Below are 23,056 nucleotides of genomic sequence, written 5' to 3' on the forward strand. Positions count from 1 at the left end.
TGTTTGTGTGAAAACCCAAGGTCAGTTTGGAAAATGCTGTGAGGGGAATTTAAACCCCATCTGTTGTTGGAGCATCTGAGAAAGAAAGAGAGAAAGAGGGAGACAGAAAATAAAAAAGGAATTACTTCAAACTTTTGTTCATTTGAACACTTCTTTGTTATGAATGTATGTCACCATAATAATCTGACCAACAAATATTTTTGTTCAGGTTGAAACCACCACTATTTCTCAGTAGCAGGTTGTGCTGCAAATACTGTGGTATCTGTCTGCCACCTAGTGACCAATATCTATATCAAAATAGCATGTTGGCATAAGAAACTTTATTATTACTGCCACCTTTATCCTTACACAGTGAAATAAATAAATAATCTGTACAGACAATGTATGGAGATACCTAAACCTAATAAGTCTCAGAATGACCATAACAACACACTCTCAGAAAAAGGGGGCAGTTCCATATCAAAAGGTATTAATATGTACCATTTAGGAACTTATGTATACTTTAGGGACTAATAGGTTTATTTAAAGTATTAATTTGCACCCCTTAGGGGTAAGCACAAAAGTGTACTTCTGCACCGTTACTCTATAATACAATAACATGTTACACGATATCATGTCACAATATTACAGGGTGACCATTTTTGGTGTCCTGTCTCCAACTGGAGCTGTCCCTGGAAATGTCCCTATTTTACAGCACATTCCAAATAGCCTGAAAAAACTCTGGAAAAAAGCCAGATGACAGAATAACATTTGAAAAAATGAAACAAAGTTGTTATCATTACTGTATACAACATATTCACAGCTTGTGGAAATAAAAATACTAAATACAGATGGAAAAAGCTCAAATAAATAAATTGTTAAATACAGTTTCATTTATCATATGTTGTCATTTTTATTTTGTATTATTTCTGCAATGTGTTTTTGTAAGGTCATCATTTGATATAATACTGTTGTTAATATAATACCATTTGTAATTTGCTATTTTTCTTAGTGTAATCTTTTGGCAATTGTATTAAAAACAGTTAGGGGTTGACCTGCAGACATCATAATAATTATTCATTTTAATAACAGTATATGGAACCTACAACAATACAAAAATGTACTGTGTCCGTTTTTATATATATATATATATATATTTTTTTTTTTATCATAGATAATAACAAGTAAGATTTCAATTAGATTTTGACCACTGAACAAAAAAAAACGTCTCGTTTCCATTTCAGAAATCTGGTCACCTTATAATATCAGGCATTTAGTTTAAACTGAGACATTAGTTAAAAAAAACAAATGACACATTTGATCTTTCTACCTGCTTTGCGTCTCGGAGCATTGTGAGATGTACAATATTCAAGAATTTCGTGCAGCTGGTTAGTGTTTGACAGTTACCCATTTTTGAGCCTTTGATAATATCGCGAGATCTAATGTAGAGCTCTGAAAGTGGCAAGGGATCACTCTAATCTCGCGATATTTAGTATGAAGCTCTGAAAGGGGCGTGTGCGCGCGCCGTGACTGTACGGTCCTGTCATGACGCATATTCCAAAATTATGCTTTATAACTTACAGTCTGGTCACCAATAACTCATGAGAAGCTTCGCACATTGACCAACATGTCGGACGAAGAGCTACCGTCTACTTCTCGGGAGGCGCACGCGGAGGCGGAAGAGGTAAAGAGAAAGAGAGAAGTACATAATATGTTTGCAGACGGACATGAAAAACAGGATGCAGAAGTTTACAGTTCATCTGCGTTTGGGGGGAACGGAACATGGCGGGAAGGCGGAGTTCAGTTCACATCTGCAGAGCTTTAGATGTTTATTACTCTGTGCTCAAGAGCATGTTTTTTTATGGGGCTTTTGACAGATTTGCATGCGTTCCGTCTGCGGTTGGAGCAGAGTTGCGCCACTCTTCGTGCAGCCGCAGACGGAAAGCATGCAAATCTGTCTGCTTCCCATCAACAACTACCTGCAGACGCTGCCCGCGTAAATAAACACTTAAGTTACATACTCACTGATACCGTCAGCTAAAATGACTCGAACGTTATTTGACGTCAGATAAGCTTGTGTATTGATATTTTGTTGCTATAAGCAGTTCAAGGATGGGGTCCAACTTTTAGTTGTCAAGAAGAGTCGTTTAATAAGAGATTTAAACGTTACATGGCTTTTGTCACACTTCTCATTATTGTTCAAGTTGCTGTGTTTACATAAAAGTGTCTAATAGGATATGTGACACATTCATTAAAAAAAATAAAATAAATTATTCTACCAATAACTACTACAGTTATTAGTTTTAAAATAAAATTGGAGAATGTATTGGCCACATAATAATAATAAAGTTGTGCCTTATTCGGCCGCATTTTAGATGAAAGCAAACAACATATGACAGTAACCTTTTTTACTGTCATATACATCTGAGTCATAGTGCGTTAATTGAATAAAAAAGACGGACTGACACTTTTTGTAACAGAGACAAAGATGAGCCTTTGCACAAAGTGGAAATATTTGCATGAATTACTAACTTTTACAGATTAGGATATACCGTAAAAAGTCAAATGTGTCAAATGCATTAAACAGCAGTTGGCAGGGCAAGTCACTTTTAAACATTATGCTTGTGAGTTAGTTTGAAGTGCTTAACAACTTGAGTTGTTAATTTTCCCGCCAAATCTCACTTTATGACTCTTTTGTCCATATAGATATTTTTTTTGCTACTGTAAGATGCATAGCGCCTGAAATCTAGACTGTATCCAGAACAAGGACAAGCAATTTCATATGTGAACCTGGACCACAAAACCAGTCACATGAGTCAATGTTTTAAATTGAGATATATACATCATCTGAAAGCTGAATAAATAAACGTTCCATTGATGTATGGTTTGTTAGGATAGGACAATATTTGGCCGAGATACAACAGTTTGAAAATCTGGAATCTGAGGGTGCAAAAAAATCGCCTTTAAAGCTGTCCATTTATGTTCGTGTTTTTGCTGCATTCACTCACAAAAATAAATGTTTTATATCTTAACGGTAGGAAATGTACAAAATATATTCATGGAACATGATCTTTACTTAATATCCTAATGATTTTTGGCATAAAAGAAAAATCGATAATTTTGACCCATACAATGTATTTTTGGCTATTGCCACAAATATACCCGTGCTACTTGTGACTGGTTTTGTGATCCAGGGTCACATGTATATTTTTCTGGATGCTTTTGTATGAGATGTGTGTCTTTGATGTATGTTTCTAGGAGGACCCACCATTTCTCCTGGACCCTCCTCCTAAAGCAGCTGTGAAGGAGAGCCTGGCTGACCCTGAATATGAGGAAAAAAGAGTTGAGTGTTCATTACACTTTTAATGCACAAAAAATTATATAGTGTACTGCCAGCCAGCAGGTTTTTAAATAAATTGAGCTGAATTGAGTTAGTGGTAACTACAGGTGAGAATGAGGTTTGCAGTACCAACCCTTAAGACTAAGGTGGAGGTAAGACCAACCAGATTAAGGATTTAGACTAGATTTTTTTTTTTTTTAATTAAAACTGAATTAAAAAATGCTTGACCCCTTTGTACCTTCAAATACTACTTGAGAATTCAGCATTTTTCAGGTTTCGGACACAGCTTAGAAATTCATGTTTCTTAATTGATGTAATAAAAATAATGTAAAATCACCCAGTCAATTTTAAAATGTTAGGTGCATTAAATGTAGAAAAAAAAGTATTGTTTTTCCCAGGTAGTTTTTATTTTTTATTATTCCAAACTTTGTGAAGTTACAATAGATTTCACTGAAGTAGGAATTTGCAGATCTTAATTTACTCACAAGTCTATGTTTCTCACTTAAATACAGAAAACGGACCGTGCAAACAGATTTGAGTTCCTGCTGAAGCAGACTGAACTGTTTGCTCATTTCATTCAGCCTGCCAGTCAGAAATCCCCCACCTCACCTCTGAAGGTGAAGATGGGGAGACCCCGAATTAAACAGGATGAGAAACAGAACCTGCTATCTGTCGGAGAGTAAGCCAGACTCACACACACACACAGACACACAGACACACACACACACACATACAAAAACATGCATGCTCACACATTCAGATGCATGAGGTTAGCGACCAAAAGCTGCTGGTCAGACACGTGTCGTCATGGTGATTTGGTTTGATTTATTTCTGGCCCGTGGTTGTGTGTTTCAGTAACCGCCATCGTCGAACAGAGCAGGAGGAGGATGAGGAACTCTTATCTGAGAGCAGGAAGGCAGCTAATGTTCTTGTTCGTTTTGAGGAGTCACCCTCATGTATGAATCAATGTTTTTATGAACAGTCAAGTCTGTTTCTGTTTATTAGCGAGTCTAATAATTACAAATAATTAATATTAGTACATTAATAAATTGGTTATTTAAAACGAAAGTTTATATACCCTCATGTCATTCCAAATCCATGCTGTTATTTTTTCTGTGGAAAACAAGAGGAGGATTTTGAAGAATCTTCATATAGAACATTGGTGCACGTTTTGATAGCGTTCCAACAAAACTGTGAATAATGACTTAATCATGGTCAAAAAAATCACATGGACTAAGTTTATGGTACTGTCATTGTGCTTTTTTTTGGGATCTTGACAGCTCATGTCTTTGTGTTACACTATAAAGATTGTTTTAAAAAAATCATTAGTTTGTATTCCACAGAAAATATAACAGCATACAGATTTGGAAACACTTGAGGGTGAGTAAATTCCTCTAAATCAGTGGTTCTCAACCTCTAGGGGACACGCATTAAAATAAGACAAAATAAAACAAATCAAGGTAGGGAAACACTGTTCTAAGAAACTGTCCTAGTGAATCTAGTTGTTGAGGTCATGAATTTAAATAAGATATATTATCTTATTTAAATTCATGACCTCAGCAACTAGATTCACTAGGACAGTTTCTTAGAACAGTGTTTCCCAACCCTCTTCCTGGAGGCATACCAACACTACACATTTTCCAACTCTTCCTAATCAATCACACCTGAATCAACTCATCAGCTCGTTAGTAGACTCCAAGACCAAAAATATATGGGTCAGATAAGGGAGACATCCAAAATGTGTACTGTTGGTGTGCCTCCAGGAGCAGGGTTGGGAAACACTGTCTTAGAAAACGTCATATGAATTAATCAAATCTTATAACTGTATGTTCATTTTTATTATGAATATACATTTTTCTAGTTATGCCAAGCTATAAAATATTTTATCAGGAAGAAATTGTGAGTAAAAAATATTTGAAAAAGTCTTGAGTTTTCAAATATTGTTGAAAACAATGGGGGGTTTTGAAGTCAGAAAGGTTGAGAACCACTGCTTTAAAGGTGAAGTGCAAAATTTCTGCATTACTAACAGCCCTAATGGAGTTGCAAAAATAATGATTGGTTTCAAGCTCAAAAAAAGCCCACCAAGGCCATGCATCCTCATTATTTTTCTGTCTTTGTTTTTGGCCTGTTTGCCATAACTTTATAGCTTCTTTGCACTTTTGTATGTTTTGAAACAATTATTTTTGCAATTTTGAAATTACACATGGCATCTTTAATTACACACTAGGTGACAACAAATGAACACAACCTGTAATAACATGCTGTCAAGAAAAACAGACACCAGTAATGTAATATGTGTAACATTTCTCTTCCAGTACTTCCAGTTTATTGAGATGATTTATTTTACTGTAGCTCATTCACCTGTGATCAAATTTAATGACCATTGATTATTAATTTTTTCATTCATTGACAGACGTTAAGAATGGAACTTTGAGAGACTATCAAATCAGAGGCCTGAACTGGATGATTTCTCTGTATGAGAACGGCATTAATGGCATCCTGGCTGATGAGATGGTAAAAACCCCAATGTATAATATTAATCTAATATCTAATATTTTACAATAAAGGTCAACACAGCAACAGTAGAGGCATGTTCATAGTGGCAAGTCTACTTAAAAGCAACTATATGATTTAGTAGTTGAATGCCTACATTTCCAGAAATAGTCTGAATATACATCAATGTGGAACCACACTGACAATGAAGACACGACTCCGGCATCTTATCAGCTTTTCAGGCTTCAGTGAAACTGATTTTTCTGGGTCTGTCTTGTTGATGTCATGGACTGTGACTCATTGGATTTGTGTGTTCTGATTGGTTCAGGGTCTAGGTAAGACCCTGCAGACAATCGCGTTGCTAGGCTACCTGAAGCACTACAGGAACATTCCCGGCCCCCACATGGTCCTAGTGCCCAAATCTACCCTACATAACTGGATGAATGAATTCAAGCGCTGGGTGCCCACCCTGAAGGCCGTCTGTCTCATTGGAAACAAAGATGAAAGAGTAAGGCTGCTCACGTCCTTCTGTTTTTCTCTCACTTTCCTTCCTTCTGTTCCCTTTCTACCCACTTTAATCTTACCAGCAGGGCCTTCAAAATGCTTGTGTAATAATGAATCAGTCTTAATTAGTATGTGTGTGTGTTTTAGGCAGACTTCATTCGTGACTTGATGCCTGGTGAATGGGACGTGTGTGTGTCCTTTAGTTTTTCTCTTACTTTCCTTCCCTCTATTCCCCAGTTTCATCCTACTGCAGGTCCTTCAAAGTTCTTGTGTAATAATGAATCAGTCTTAAAGGGATAGTTCACCCAAAAATGAAATTTCTGTCAATAATTACTCACCCTCATGTTGTTCCAAACCTGTAAGACCTTCGTTCATCTTCGGAACACAAATTAAGAGAGCTGTCTGACCTCCCTATAGACTGCAACATTATTACCACTTTGAGTAATTAATGACAGAAATGTCATTTATAGGTGAACTAACCCTTTAATTAGTATGTGTGTGTGTGTGTTTTAGGCAGCATTCATACGTGATGTGATGATGCCTGGTGAATGGGACGTGTGCGTGACATCATACGAGATGGTGATTCGGGAGAAATCTGTCTTTAAGAAGTTTAACTGGCGCTATCTGGTTATCGACGAGGCCCATCGCATCAAAAACGAGAAATCAAAGGTATTTGAACACATATGAACAACTGATGAGACCCAATTAATGCAAGAGTAACTAAAAAGCAGAGAAATGTGTCTCATAAAACTTCTGAGTTGATTTAACGATCTGATACAGAGGAAAAGACTTCAGAGAATCTTTCCTCTTTTTCTCTTTCTCGCTGTCTCCTTCTCTTTTAACTCACGCTCTCAGTTGTCAGAGATTGTGCGCGAATTTAAGACGACCAATCGTCTGTTGTTGACTGGTACCCCACTGCAGAATAATCTACATGAGCTCTGGTCTCTTTTGAACTTTCTGCTGCCTGATGTGTTCAACTCTGCCAGTGTGAGTCATACTTTTTTGAATATCACATCCTGTTTTATCTCCTCCCACACTCTATGTTGCTGTGTCTGTCAGAGTTGTGTTGGAAGCGTGTGTGCAGATGTGTTGTTTGTTTAGAGAAGTCTACACCTTAAGCCCTATTCGGACAGGATAAACTTTACAAGGGTAGATGGAGTAATGTAATTTTACCACAGGACGTCTGTAATATTAATTATATTAATAATAATATTAATATTAATTGTGCCAATTTGCACAAATAAAAAAAAATATATATATATGCAGAAAAACAATTGTTTTTAACCCTCATTCTGAAATGATACATTTTTAAGGGGCGGCTCCTTTAAGGCTTGCCAGTAAACGGTCAGTGTTATAATTGGGAACATCATTCCATCAATCAGTAAACATTCCTTAGAAAAGTTGCTATTGCACAGGAGTTTGAAAACATTCTCCATATCTTTTTTCATCATTTACTTTCGGTTTGTAATGCAGCTGCTGTCAGATCCAATACTTCATCTTTCAACAAAAGTTTCTTTGTGAACTCTCCATTAGACCGTGCCTCGATTATTGTAAAACAAAATGCTCCGAACAAACATATATCCAGGACGCCATTGGAATCCTTCTGAAGCCTGTACAGAGATGCAAACGAGATATTTAAACTGGACGTGTCAAAGCAAACATTCTTTCACTCTTTGATTTGTCCTGTTGTCAACAAACTCAAGCACGTGGAGTACGTCAGAAACTGAACGGGCAACTGTATACTGAATCCAGTTTAGACAGTGTCAATGATTATAATGGGTTCTATTTGCTTTTGACACAACGTGACACTCGCATCTATTGTAGGCAAATGTCAGCCATTGAATGCCAGTGGGTGGGGCCTATGGTGTGATGATTCATCAATGTCTTGCTCTGGAGACAGTCATATGCAAATTTATTTGCCCGTGTGATGTCACAGATCCCACAATAACAAAACGAGTCTTTTTTGGAGCTTGATTAAATAAATGCTTTGTTAATAATGAGGAGGAAGTTTTAAGCCATGAAACTTGCAGGATGTTTTAATGGTACAAAGACCTGTCAAAAGATCAGCGCAAATTTGATTTCTCATGTCATGATCCCTTTAATACTTTTATTAAGCAAGGATGCATTAAATTTATCAAAAGTAACAGTAAAGACATTTATAAAGTTGCAAAAAATTCAATTTCAAATAAATGCTGTTCTTTTGAACTTTCTATTCATCAAATAATCCTGAAATCAATGTATCGTAATCGCAGTTTCCACAAAAATATGAAGCACCACCACTGTTTTACTATGATAATAATAAATGTTTCTTGAGCACCAAATCAGCATATTAGAGCGATTCCTGAATGATCATGTGACACTAAAGACCACTCCAAACTTTTGAATAGTCTAAGGCCACATCCACACGAAGCCAGAGCTTTCCCTATCCAATCTTTTTTTTCCCTCTTTTAAAAAATAAATTCCGTAAACACGGCGTCGTCTCAAGAAATATCTGTGTACACATGAAACCACATAAACCGACTCAAAACGATGTAGTATACATGCCATGTGGCGCTGTAATTCTGCCACAGAGATACACTAAAAACGGAGAAGAAGACTTGGAGCATGCGCATAAACCTTGCGCTGTATACAATAATAGGCTCAGTAGCATCTTCTACTTCTATTTTTTTTTTTTTTACCAAGAACTTTATTGATATAAACAACTATAAATGGCCTGGTACAAAATATGAAATGTCTTAATCAGACAACAGACAAGCATCATAGTGTAAGAAAGAAAATATAAATAAATAAAGAAGTAAAATAAAGAAATAAAATAAAATACATTCAAGTAAATCATAAATATAGAAATAAAAGAGGCTCAGTAGCTTCTGCAGCACGAACAGAAGCATGTAGTCCGCAGTTGTTGCTGTTGCTGTTACGTGACGTAGCGGTGTCTGAGTAGGGTCGACACGTGCAGTGATGACATCATTGTTTCACAAAATATACCAATTGGCTGGCTTTGGTTGTACATACGAAAACCCAAGGGTGTCGGTTTCAGATTTATCCACTCTTGGACCCAGTTTAAAAAAATAGCGGTTTCAGGCTCCCAAAACGCCGGATCTGTCTGGACGAAACGCCGATACGATACAAAATTTTTACGTACTGTATACAGCTAAACGCGTCTCTGTGTGGACAAGACCTTAGAGGTACAATTTCGATCATAACTCAATTTTGACAACATATAGTTACTTTGTTGTACTGTTACATGGCAGGCATTTCCCAAAGGGATAACAAAACCTGAAGTCACCTACATTTAGGGAAGCAGCCAACAGGATAAACATGAAACCTAAACAAGCAGAAATGTTTAGGGATAGGTTCATTAATAATGAATTCGTTACATTTATACAGTGCTTTTCTGGGTACTCAAAGCGCTTTACATGGAAGGGGGAATCTCCTCAACCACTAGGGCTGTCAATCTTCCTCTATAATACTATTCGAATTCCATTCCTTATTTTATTTAATATTAATAATATTTTAATTAATGAAAACGCACTCCAAAGTGGATACATTTGAAAACGCCGTTTTCACGTTGTAGTGTGGACTGTGAATCAAATTGTCAGGAGTGGTGATCTCCGTTTCCGTGGAGACATTGCTCTCCGCGATTTTTTACAGTAATGTTATGATGATACAGCGTGGATAACGTGCACAATTGTGTTACGATTCAAAAACTTTATTCATCACAAGAAACAAAAGCATTTAATTTTCACATGCGTGTAAGCCAAGGCTGCGAGAAAGGCAAGATTGCAAAAAAATAAAAAAAATACATTAAAAAAAGCAATATTCGAATAGGAACTTCAGCATTCGAATAGTATTGATTTTTTAAATATTCGAATTATATTCGATTTTCGGAATTCGTTCCAACAGCCCTATCAACCACCACCAATTTTTAGGTTAGGTTTAGGGATATAGGATAAAAAAATCATTAGCTTAGTATAAAAAATAGCAGAAATCACTTGAATGTTACTACCACGACAACATGTCTGCTTGTTTCTATAATTTTAGGATTTTGATTCATGGTTCGACACAAATAACTGTCTGGGTGACCAGAAGCTGGTTGAAAGACTTCATGCAGTGAGTCTAACTCTCTCTCTTTTGAGTATATTTTTTGTATTTCCACCATTGAAGTTCTTTTTGTTGATGAGACACTCACCATTGAATGGTTGTTTTCAGGTCTTGCGTCCATTCCTGCTGCGTCGCATTAAAGCAGAAGTAGAGAAGAGTCTTCCTCCCAAGAAAGAGGTGAAGATTTACCTTGGGCTCAGTAAAATGCAGAGAGAATGGTAAGCTCCCACACAACTTCCTTGAAAAATAAAAACAGGTATTGAAGGGATGAGTCAAATTTATCATTGGATCACAGTCATATTGCACCCATTAAAAGTCAAGTGTAAATTTACCCAAGATGCATTGTGATCATATCACTGAAGCAAAATTCAGAGGTCAGTAGGAATAGATTCTAACCACATCTGATGAAACTATGTAAGTATTAAGAGGTTGCGCTACAAGGTATTTATCACTTTGATGGACTGAGTTAATTTTTTTCCAAAAGTAAAAAATTGAGACATTAATATCACCAGAACTTGTGTGGTAAAAAACCCTTTTAGTTGTACCACGTGCTATGTTGAGGCTTTGTTGTTTTACACTGTTTTCACCATGTGATAAAGACAACAGAAGCTGCTGCAGTCTTACATTCTAGTCACCCAATCCGTAATACATGAATTACAGAACTAGACTAGGAATCTCTTTATTTCTCTCCCCAAACATCTAACGTCTCTTTTCATTTTCACGTGGGCACTGTAAAACTTGCCATATGGTTTAATAAACACTTTGGGTGATTATTTATAGTGTCATGTGTACTGGGTACTGGTGAAATGTAAATATAAATAAACACTGTTGCTCATCACCCAGATTTTTATTGATTCCTAACACTCATCAGTGGGTTGTCTGAAGAACTTCAGCAGTCTTTCTTTAGAAAAAAAAAAAAAAAAGTGTATAAGTAACTGTTATATGTCCTTATATATAAAAAAAATTCTGAGAAGTACCGTTCTATTAATGTAAAATTGATTAAAAAAAGTATAAATATCTTGATAGACTCACTAGTCAACCTCACTAACCAATTTCGTCAGCTGTTGGACGACTAGACGACCATACTGCTCCATTGCTATTACAACTTGGCAATATAAACTACTAAACAAGCTCTAGATATGAAAACCTTGAAAAATGATGAGCAGTTGTGATGTTGGAATAATAAAAATTACAGACTGACACAAGTGTTTGTTTTCTTGATTTAACCAGGTACACACGTATCCTGATGAAGGATATTGACATCCTTAACTCAGCCGGAAAGATGGATAAGATGCGGCTTTTGAATATTCTTATGCAGCTGCGGAAATGCTGCAACCATCCGTACCTGTTTGACGGAGCGGAGCCTGGTCCCCCATACACTACGGACACACACCTTGTCATCAACAGTGGCAAGATGGTTGCGCTGGATAAACTTCTGCCTAAAGTGCAAGAGCAAGGTGAGGAGTGTGTGTGTTTATTAGCTTTCAGTTTTGATCAGGCAGATTTTTATGCTTTTATTTGGAATTCATGATTTTTTTCATGTTTTTGTGCATGTTTTCTTGGACATATGTGTTTGCAGGATCCAGAGTGTTAATATTCAGCCAGATGACACGCGTGTTGGATATTCTAGAAGATTATTGCATGTGGAGAGAGTTCGAGTACTGCAGATTGGATGGAAATACACCTCATGAGGCCAGAGAGGTACACTCTCACACATTACCACACACATGCACTAAAATACATACATAGTTACACACATGCACGTCACACAACAGGTTATTTTTAGTGAATCAAAACCATAAAGTGCGACCAGTGTTGTCGATTCTCAAACAAATGACTCTTATGAGCCAGTTCTTTTTTTTACTGAATCAAAATCATACAGCATAACCTGTGTAGTTCAACTGATTCATGTACAAATCATGACTCTTTTGAGTCTTTACCGACTGGTTCTTTGTAGTAAAAAAAATAATTCAAATTGTATGGATGCAAACTTGTCAACTTTAGGCAAAATCGCCATTTGGATCCAAAATAGGTCTTCAAAAGAAGCTTTAATTATAACACTTATTATAGTTATTAAATGTTTTTATCTTATTTTAAAGTAAAATAATATTATTACTGTAGTATATTTATTTATGTTTTGTTTAACCTTTACAATTTAATTAAATAAAAGATATTTAAATAATCATTAGTTTAATAATAATAATTATTGTATAGTCTATTTATTAATATTGTAGGTTCCATAAAAAACAATATAGGGTCTAGAGTTGGTCTAGAGTTGGTTTTTGCCTGTATCCTCATGCCGAAATAAACTATAAATCCAAAACTGATATTTAAAAAAAAAATCTTAATCTGACCTACTTCTTCCAAAATATTTCTAAAAAAAAACAAACAAAAAAACCCTAAAATAATTATTTGTGAAACCATTTACAAAGTAGAATTTGTAGGAGTAACCAGAGCCGCAGTTGTGGAATTATGATTCCCATCCCTAAATACCAAGAGGTAGAAAGGAATGATTCACCAAGAGGAAGAAAGGAAATCAACAGGCTTTATAAAATTAAGAGGCACATACAGATACTTCATGTGGAATCGCAGCAGAGTTTATATAAAGACACTGATTAACCAACCTGGTAGTCATGGAAACCGAACTGATTAGTTCTGGGGTGAAACTCTGCGGTTACATGGGAATGTAAGACACACTCATAAGCTAAGAATATTCCTGCAGATCTTAGACATTAGAAAGGTGGAAGTGTCTCCTTGTATCAGTTTAAAATCGAACAACCAGTCTGTCTGTTTTAAAGTGAACTTTTAAGTAAATATTGGGCAGAATACGAATCAGTTTGATTTAATTTATTTTGTCGATGTGTCATTTCTATATGTAAATTGCATTATGTGTATGTATATCGGCCACTGACCACCCTGATCGACTACTAATGTGAAATAGTGTTTCTAATGTTAAATAAATTATTTCGGTCACTCTCTAAATTGCTGTCCTTGCTGTGCTTTTCCTGTTCTGTCCTTCTCTCTTGTTGTTGTGCATTAGCAAGCCATAGATGCTTTTAACGCCCCGAACAGCAGTAAATTTATCTTCATGCTGAGCACACGGGCAGGTGGGCTGGGGATTAATTTGGCTACAGCTGACGTGGTGATTCTCTACGACTCAGACTGGAACCCACAAGTGGACCTGCAGGCCATGGTGAGAAACACACACACACAAAACTACAAAACTGAGCTCACTAAACTTTATGATTGTGAGCCTCAGGGAGATGCCAGTTTTCTTTATGACTGCTTGTTTTTAAGTTTTAATGGTTTTTGTCGTGTCGTGTACTATATTTTTTAGGACCGTGCTCACCGTATTGGACAGAAGAAACCAGTTAAAGTGTTCAGGTTGATCACAGACAACACTGTGGAGGAGAGAATTGTGGAGAGAGCGGAGATGAAACTACGCCTGGACTCCATAGTCATTCAGCAGGGTATGAATACACTGAGTGTAAAACAGTTTCTATTGTCTCTGTCAAAAATCATTGTGACATATTGGCCACTAGCAAACAGCATGAGGTTTCAGTATCACACACCAAACACATGTATCCAATACTAGCTCAAAAACTGCTCCTGTGGGAGAACAATAGTATCTACAATTTGCAAACCATCTTTAGAGTTTTGTTTATTTTAAAGGGATAGTTCACCAATTTTTTTTTAATTCTGTCATCATTTACTCACCCTCAAGTTGTTCCAAACCTGTATGAATTTCTGTGTTCTGTTGAACACAAAAGAAGATATTTTGATGAATGTCGGAAACCAAACGGTTGATGGGCCCCATTGACTTCCATAGTATGGAAAAAAATATTATGGATGTCAATGGAGTGACATCAACTGTTTGGTTTCCGACATTCTTCAAATGTCATATCTTCTTTTGTGTTCAACAGAAGAAAGAAATTCATACAGGTTTTGAACAACTTGAGGGTGAGTTGATGATGACAGAATTTTCATTTTTGGGTGAACTATCCCTTTAAGTAATGCAAATAACTTATAACACATTTGTATATAACAAAGTTTGTTTTTGTTTAAATGACTGCTAAATTAATTTCCACTCTGCCAGAACAGCCATTCAGTGACAGAGAGAATTACTGTAATTTTTTTTGGAACATGGACACCTAACAATTCATACAGTTTATTATTTATATTTTCAGAGAATTCGTTAGACAGAAAATTTACACCACCGTTAAAAAGGTTGGGGTCAGTAAGAAATTAATACTTTTATTCAGCAAAGATGCGTTTACTTGATCAAAAGTGACAGTAAAGACATTTCAAATGTTATAAAACGTTTCTATTTCAAATAAGTGCCATTTTCTTTAAAGGTGCAATGTGTAATATTTCTGAGGATCTATTGACAGAAATGCAATATAAGATCCATAACTATGTTTTCAGTGGTGTATAAAGACCTTACTTAATGAACCGTTATGTTTTTATTACCTTAGAATGAGTCATTTATATCTACATAACAGCGGCCACCCCCTTCTATGAAGGCCGACATATCGTGACGTCATGTTTCTACCGTAGCCGACAGCGAACAAACAGCGCTACAGAGCGCGTTTCGTCACTAACTTGAATGAGAAGCAGCAGAAAAAGACGCAGCAGAATACTCAGGTTGTCCCTGACTCTGCAAACGTGGAGAAAAACATGCTGTCTGAATGACGCCTCGGACATCGTAATCGTAACGTTAGCTATTTCGATTTGATTTGAGCAGAGGAGGTAATCACGGAGAGGAAGAGGCGATCTAAAGCTTGGCTTTATTTTACTAAACGAGACAAATTATGCCGTTTGCAATAACAGGGTTTTTCCTGCATTGAACTTGTTTTAGCGCCCGCCAAAGCGAATTTTTGTCCCGCCAAAGTCTTATTTGATCGGTGAGTAATGTAGATGAACTGCTGCGCTTGTGACACGGCGCATGTTTAACTGAAAGAACGAGCAGAGAGAGAGAAAGACCCGGTCGCGCGCGCACTCTCTGTCTTCAGAGCCAGGCGAAAGTGTATTTATTTCTATTCACCAAAGAATCCTGAAAAATATGACAGTTTAAGCAGAACAGCTGTTTTAAACATTGATAATAATGAGAAATGTTTCTTGAGCACCAAATCAGCATATTAGAATGATTTATGAAGGATCATGTGACACTGAAGGAGTAATGGCTGCTGAAAATTCAGCTTTGTCATCAAATGAATATATATTTTAAAATAGATTTAAGTTAAAAAAAAGTTATTTTAAATTGTAAAAAGTATTTCACAGTATTACTATGTTTACTGTATATTTGATTGTGAGAAATATAAAGGTTTAGTAGCATTTGTGTCAGTCTTATGACTTATTATTTTCTTCTATGTGTGCTCTTACAGGACGGCTGATCGACCAGCAGAATAAACTGGGGAAGGATGAAATGCTACAAATGATCCGACATGGAGCAACACATGTGTTCGCCTCTAAAGACAGCGAACTAACCGATGAAGACATCGACACCATTCTGGAAAGAGGCGCCAAGAAGGTGAGTGGACATGGACACCTTGGACTAGACTGAATACTATAAAGTTGCTTAAATTTACTGGAAGACTCCATAATAACTTTAGGTCCAAGTTCCAAAAGCATTTGTTTTCAAACTCAGACAAATAAAACACATCAAATTATCTTCATATTATGATATTTTTTTCAATCTTACACTTTGGCTGATACCATTTAACCCTATTTAACTTTGTGTGTCCTCTCAGACGGCTGAGATGAACGAGCGCATGCAGAATCTCGGCGAGAGTTCGCTGAGGAACTTCACCATGGACACGAGCGCCACCGAGACCAGCCTTTACAAGTTTGAGGGAGAGGATTACAGAGAGAAACAGAAAGTTAGTGTCAGTGTGGAACCAGGTGGAAATCAATTTATACTCATTTATGATGCAGCACTGAAGTGCATTACGGTAAAGCGAGAGTCTATCAGTGAGAATCTGGCAGGTTTGTAAGCTTTGCTCCTGTGTATGTCACAAACTGTGAGAGTTTATGTGAAGGTGTGTAGCTGAAAGTGTGTTTGTGTGTGTTTAAGTTTTAAACAATTCTCTCTGTGTTGTGCAGCTTAGTTTGATCGAATGGATCGAGCCTCCTAAGAGAGAAAGGAAGGCCAATTATGCTGTAGATGCTTACTTCAGAGAAGCACTGCGAGTCAGCGAACCAAGAGCCCCGAAGGTAACACACACACACGGTTTACACTCTGAAATGATTTTTTTGTCAGTGCTACTCATGACTGCATGTAGGTACAGTCTACACAACACTACTACACAATAAATAATGCTCTCAGATCTCTGTTTTCATCACTGACAGTTGCACTGGATTCAGTGAGTTAAAGTAAATGTAGGAACTCAGCTGAAGGGTGCCGTATCATCATGTATTGGAAGGACGTAATAGATAAAGAGTTGAAAAACAAAGGTTGCAGGTTCAGATGCTGACTCAGGAAATGACCTCATGAACTAGACGTTCTTCTTTCTTCTGTCCTGTCACTGCCGTGCCCTTGAGAGAGACACTTAACACTAGATTGCTCCTGAGGGACAGTTTGTTAGAATAGTGCACTGTAAGTCATAAAAAAAACATCAATAAGGATAAAAGTGGCTGCTAAAGAAGAAGGGAATGCACCTTTTATGCAGCTTCTTAATTTCTATAGCTGATTTAATCAATAGTCACATATATTCAATTTGAAAAAATAACAATAAACATTATAATAATAATAGTATATTAAATAGAATAGTATATAAATAGTACTAAAATAACATTTATTCTGGTTCACACTGTCCCAACAACTGTTGGTAAATGTTTTTTTGGCATTTGCAAGGGCAGTGTAAACTAGCTTTAATAGTGCCTTGTCCTTTAAAGAATAATGATTCCTAGTGTGATGAAAGTTGATAGTTTATAAAGTGATAACCCTGTCAAGCAAAATAGCAAGGAACCGATAAACCTCAATTTTAATGAATATCATTAAATTAAATTGAAAATCAAATGAGTGTTTTGATTAAAGTGAAGTGTCCGCTAATTAAAGATGCATCTGCCAGGAGCATAACAATGTTTTATCATTATACAGTGCACATCAAGGATCACACAAATGTTTTAATGACAGTATACACATACGTGTCTGTGGAGAGATCATGAAAAGGGTGTGTGGATGTGTGTGGATGTGATCCAGGCTCCTCGGCCTCCAAAGCAGCCCAACATCCAGGACTTTCAATTCTTTCCACCACGTCTCTTTGAGCTGCTGGAGATGGAGATTCTTTACTACAGGAAAACCATTGGATACAAGGTGAGCACTTCATGAACATCATGTTTGTTTTCAATATTTGTGTAAAATCTGTTGCTTCCGAAAAAGTTGCATCCGATATACAGAGGTGTGCGATTGTGTATTTGTGTTTAGGTTCCACGTAATCCAGATATCCCAAATTCAGCACAGGTCCAGAAGGAGGAACAAGCAAAGATAGACGAGGCAGAACCCCTCTCACCTGAGGAGACGGAGGAAAAAGAGAAACTACTTACACAAGTAAACACAAACACTCACCCTCTCTTCTCTATCACTCACTCATACATTCACTCACACTCTCACAAATGTGCTAAGTACAGAGCAATGCTACAGCAGAATATGTTTGTTTGTTTTCCCCAGGGTTTCACAAACTGGAACAAGCGTGATTTCAATCAGTTTATTAAAGCTAATGAGAAATATGGTCGTGATGACATTGACAACATCGCAAGAGAGGTGGAGGGCAAGACCCCTGAAGAAGTCATGGAGTACTCGGGTACAATACACACCAATGCAACTACACACAAACCTATTATATATAGAAAATGTCATACTTAGAATGTGCAAGCATATATTAGAAAAATTTTCAGAATTCACTAGTCGATGGGTTACTTGAACTAAATGGTCTTCAGGAAGCCCTGCATAATTAGGCTGGTTTTGGGTTGAAGTATAAAAAAAAAAAAAGAAGAAGAAAGAAAGAAATACATAATATAATATTTTATTTGCTTGTTATATAAATAAAATCTATATTAAAGGCATAGTTCACCCTAAAATGAAAATTAAGTCATAAATTACCCACCCTTTTATGGAACACAGAAGGAGAATAAAAAAAAAATGTCCCGCTCGCACTCGTCCATATAATGGCAGTGAAGAGCAACCAGCATCAAGAAGAAGAGCCACCATCATATCGCAATATCTATAGAAATCTTAAGGGAAAAATGCTATCCTTTATTTTGTGTTATTCTATACAGTGATAAAGGCTATGCATCATAAATCCTTTTGAAAATACCCGAGATGATTTGAAGAACACAGATAAACCATGTACTGTCGCAATGATGCCAAAATCAAAAAAACTTCCAGACTGGTGGGCTAACTTTCAGAGAGTCTTGAATGCCTTGTCTGTCATATGCGACGACATTTACGCGGCAGTAGCAGCAGCTGCACGCTGTGTCTGCTTGTGTTTTTGACGCATGGAAACCAGCGTTAAGGTGCAATACTGTTACCTACTGTATGTTGGGATGTCAAACAGATACTGGTGCTGGATTATTTACGTCTCATATTATCATATGTGCACTATTCATTTTTAAATATTATTGTTATCACCAATATTGCGACGCCCCTAATTAACACGATAACGATATTGAATTTTTTAAATACCGTGATTATCGGTATTTAAAACCGATATAATTTTTACTAAAACTTATTTTTTAAAAAGCTTGATTCTGGTCACTATTCTCTACCATTTTATGGATGAGCACGAGTGGGACATTTCTTAAAAAAAATTTTTTTGGTCCATAAAAGAAAGAAGGGCAGACGGCATTAGAACAACACCAGCATTTATGAAAAAATTTATATTTAATAAAATAATCAAAAAAATATTTAAGGAAAAACAATGATAAACTAAGCTACTTCACTAATCGACTAGTCTACTTTTGGTGACCTAGTCAACCATTGTGACTCATCCCTATTGTACACTATGCACAACTATGCACACACACATACACATGCATAAAATACACAATCAGCTAACCTCATACTTGTCTGAACTACGCAAATATATTTCACTCCAGTATCAACTACACAGACACACACCTCACACTTTTGTCCTTATTATAGCGGTGTTTTGGGAACGTTGCAATGAGCTGCAGGATATTGAGAAGATCATGGCTCAGATAGAGCGAGGAGAAGCTCGCATCCAGAGACGCATCAGCATCAAAAAAGCCCTGGATGCCAAGGTCAACCTTTCAAAAACTCACAATGGAATTCAATTACGCTGTTGACAAGCAGGTTTTTTCTTAAATGGCTGCTGAATTATGATTGTGTGGTAGCTTTAGTTTTTCATGCTTTTGATAATTTGCAACCTCAATATAAGGCAAAATCAGTCACAGCCTTATCATGGAAAGCAAGAAACTTTCAGAGGAAATGTAATTTTTGATGCAATAATAATTAGTAAATATTTCTTGTTTGATGGTGTGTTTTGTGTACTTGTAGATAGCACGGTATAAGGCTCCGTTCCACCAGCTCCGCATCCAGTACGGCACAAACAAAGGAAAGAACTACACAGAGGTGCGTGCATGTGAGAGAGAGTTTGTGTATGTGTGTAGTGTGTTTACTAAGATCTTAAAATATGGAAACTTTTCTTTGTGTGTATGTCTGCAGGAGGAAGACAGGTTTCTAATTTGCATGTTGCACAAGATGGGCTTTGATAAAGAATATGTTTATGAAGAACTTCGACAGTGTGTACGGAATGCTCCACAGTTCAGATTCGACTGGTTCATCAAATCCAGGACTGCAATGGTGAGAATGTTTTTTTTTTTTTTTGTTAGAGCCAGGGCTCCTAAAGTCATGGGCAACCTGGAAATATCAGGGAATTTTTTTGGTTAAAAATTCTTAACAAGAAATTGCTCTTTGCAAGCATTTTTGTTACTATTAAAAAATATATTTTTTAAATACTCATCCAATAATCACACATCACTGGAAAATCCATGGAAAAAATCATTGGTAGGGCTGTCTATCAATCAATCACAATTCACTATTGATTAATATATATCAATATTTGATGAGAAAAACCTCCAAAAGAACAAAGACGTTTTTTGTAGCAGACTAGTGAAAAATTTCATAGACATAAAAAAAAAAAAAAAACATTAGATGTAAATTGCAAAAACTGATTAAACCATCTTTTAGGAGCATCACCACATGGGAAAAAAAGCTTAATGAATGATCTAAATCAGCGGATCTCAACCTTTTTGACTTTTTGTAAAAAAAAATCCAAAATCGAATCTCCCCCCTCTATTTCTACCCAATAAAATATTTTAGTGCTTGACATTATTCAATTTAGAAATATATGAAAATACTAAGAAATATCTTAATCTTAAGTTTAAGTGTCTTGCTTCTATCCGTATGACTATAAAGTTCCTCAGAAGGACAAAAATTCCCCTGATCACACCGGCACCTCACCCGTACACAATTTATTCTAGCATTGCTAACTTGACATCACAGCCTGTTAATTATCTAAATAAAATAGTCAATCAAACCATGTCCATGCTACTGAGGTAACTGTTAGCCCCTCGTTTAAGAACGAGCTCCTCGATTTGTCCTGGCTGGTCCTTCTCCTGCTCGGAGCCACCCGGATCTGTCTCACTCGCCATGCTGTTATTCACGTTTCTGCCTGCGATCCCCATGGTGGCGTGTAAGATTGCAGTCATCCAAATGATGAAAAAGTTTTAACGTAAACAATGTATTTTGCGACACCACGAAACAAACGATAGAGCATGATATGAAACGATAGACTTTTTATTTCGTCCATCCGATATATATCGTCATATCGCACAGCCCTAGTTGTACGTGTATGTGGGTTTACTGAGATGTACTTTGGGGACAGCAGTGAACTGAATCTGACGAAGCCTCCATTTGGAGTGGTCTTCAATTGGAAAAACAGTTAATACATTTTTTTAAATGGAAGATGTTTTCTTTTACAGTTGGGTTAAGATGTCTAGTGTCCATGTAAAAACAATAAAGCCTATGAATGCGTGTCTCGCACACAAATGCAAACCAACTCTCTTTTTAATCATATTGCATCCAGGGATTGTTTTTCAGGTCATATTGGTGTGCGTGTTTATGAAAGCGTGTGGGTGCAGATGCGTGTGTGATGCCTGAAAGGAATTGTAAAAGTACATGAGATGTGATGTATAACTCTTGTGCTGAGATGATGAAAGAGTTTCCTTCCGTGTGTTTTGTCTGGTGTGCTAGGAGCTGCAGCGTCGCTGTAACACGCTCATTTCTCTCATTGAGAAAGAGAACATGGAGATAGAGGAGAAAGAGCGAGCTGAGAAAAAGAGAAGAACACCCAAAGGACAATCAGTAATACGTCCTGTCTTCTTTCTTTTCGCTCCATCTGTTGTGCTCCGTGCTTCACGTCCCCAAAGACTTTCCCTCTAGTTCCGAATTATGCTTGAACAACTGAACAAGAACAACATGCAAATGATCAAAATTCCCCTCAGATTTACTGTCCACAGTAAAGTTTAGTATATCCCACTGACGATTTCAAACCTGTCTATCTATTTATGTATCTGTCGATCTATCAGAGCATGTGCATGGTGTGAGTTGCAAGATTTTGCCTGGAGCGAGGAGCATTTTTTTTCTGCCCACGTTCTCTTTGCTCCAGTATCGTTCCATCACATGCTAAATGCCTATAATGTCAGCAAGATTTACAATGTGTTAAATCTGTCTACAAGACAAGAACAACATGCAAATTATCTGTCTATCTATCTCCGTCTGTCTGCCTGTCTATCTATCTGGCTGCCCATGTCTTAATCTAAAGTTATAATGTCAGCAAGATTTAGAATGTTATATCTGTCTGATTGTTTATCTATCTATCTATCTGTCCATCTATCTATCTATCTATATGTCTGTCTATCTATATGTCTGTCTGCCTATTTATCTATCTGTCTATCTTGTCACAGGCTCACAAGCGTAAAGCCGAAGTGTCGTCTGACAGGAAAGAGAAGAAATCTCGTACCTGACTCCTGTGCCCGCAGTCCCCCATTACGAAGCACTACAATAATCAATGCTCTCTACAGCATTTTGCCGTTCTGTTTTTTTTGTTTTTTTTATCTGTTATATCTGTGACTCGACACCAGTTTCTTAAAATAAACATGTAAATTTTAGCAAAAAAAAAAAGCTTTTTTGGGACATATAAAACACTTCCATACCGTGTTCAATCTTGTCCCACAGGCTGCATACTTGTTGGCAGCTACACGTTTTGCTAGAGCTTGTTTTTATCTTTTTTTTTTCTTCAAAATGTTCCTTGTTCATATCAACATTGGCAATTATTTAGCATGCTAAACAGGGTCTCTAAAGCCCGTTCTGATCTTGTTTGTGTGTTTCATAAATGAAATTCTTTTTGCCTGAGACTGTTATTGTATGTTTAAGGTCTCTGTGATTTGCACCTTAATCCATGTGATCTGTAGCTTTGCACATCCAATCTTCTTAAGCTCTTTTATACATTTCATGTGCCATTTTAATGTTGCATTTAAGCTATTTTACACATTCTTGTTTGAACCTTTGCTGATCTTTATATGTACAAGTCCAGTATTATTAAAAAACGAAATGGG

At 36.7% G+C, this 23,056-nt stretch overlaps 1 protein-coding gene across 1 annotated transcript; it reads left to right on the forward strand.

The window, feature by feature from the left end:
• Window positions 1-1,470: 1,470 nt before the first annotated feature.
• smarca1 (SNF2 related chromatin remodeling ATPase 1) lies at window positions 1,471-23,056 on the forward strand. Its single transcript, XM_084413010.1, has 25 exons — window positions 1,471-1,663; window positions 3,238-3,321; window positions 3,832-3,998; window positions 4,175-4,275; window positions 5,733-5,833; window positions 6,141-6,320; window positions 6,830-6,985; window positions 7,172-7,303; window positions 10,358-10,426; window positions 10,526-10,635; window positions 11,648-11,874; window positions 11,997-12,118; window positions 13,458-13,610; window positions 13,755-13,887; window positions 15,802-15,947; window positions 16,168-16,296; window positions 16,520-16,630; window positions 17,619-17,732; window positions 17,844-17,966; window positions 18,087-18,219; window positions 19,560-19,678; window positions 19,935-20,009; window positions 20,103-20,240; window positions 21,693-21,803; window positions 22,406-23,056. The coding sequence occupies exons 1-25, from the start codon at window positions 1,607-1,609 to the stop codon at window positions 22,463-22,465; spliced, it is 3,051 nt and encodes a 1,016-aa protein (XP_084269136.1). The 5' UTR covers window positions 1,471-1,606; the 3' UTR covers window positions 22,466-23,056.

This window comes from Rutilus rutilus (assembly GCF_951802725.1).
Source record: "Rutilus rutilus genome assembly, chromosome: 7".
Classification (NCBI taxonomy): Eukaryota; Metazoa; Chordata; class Actinopteri; order Cypriniformes; family Leuciscidae; genus Rutilus; species Rutilus rutilus.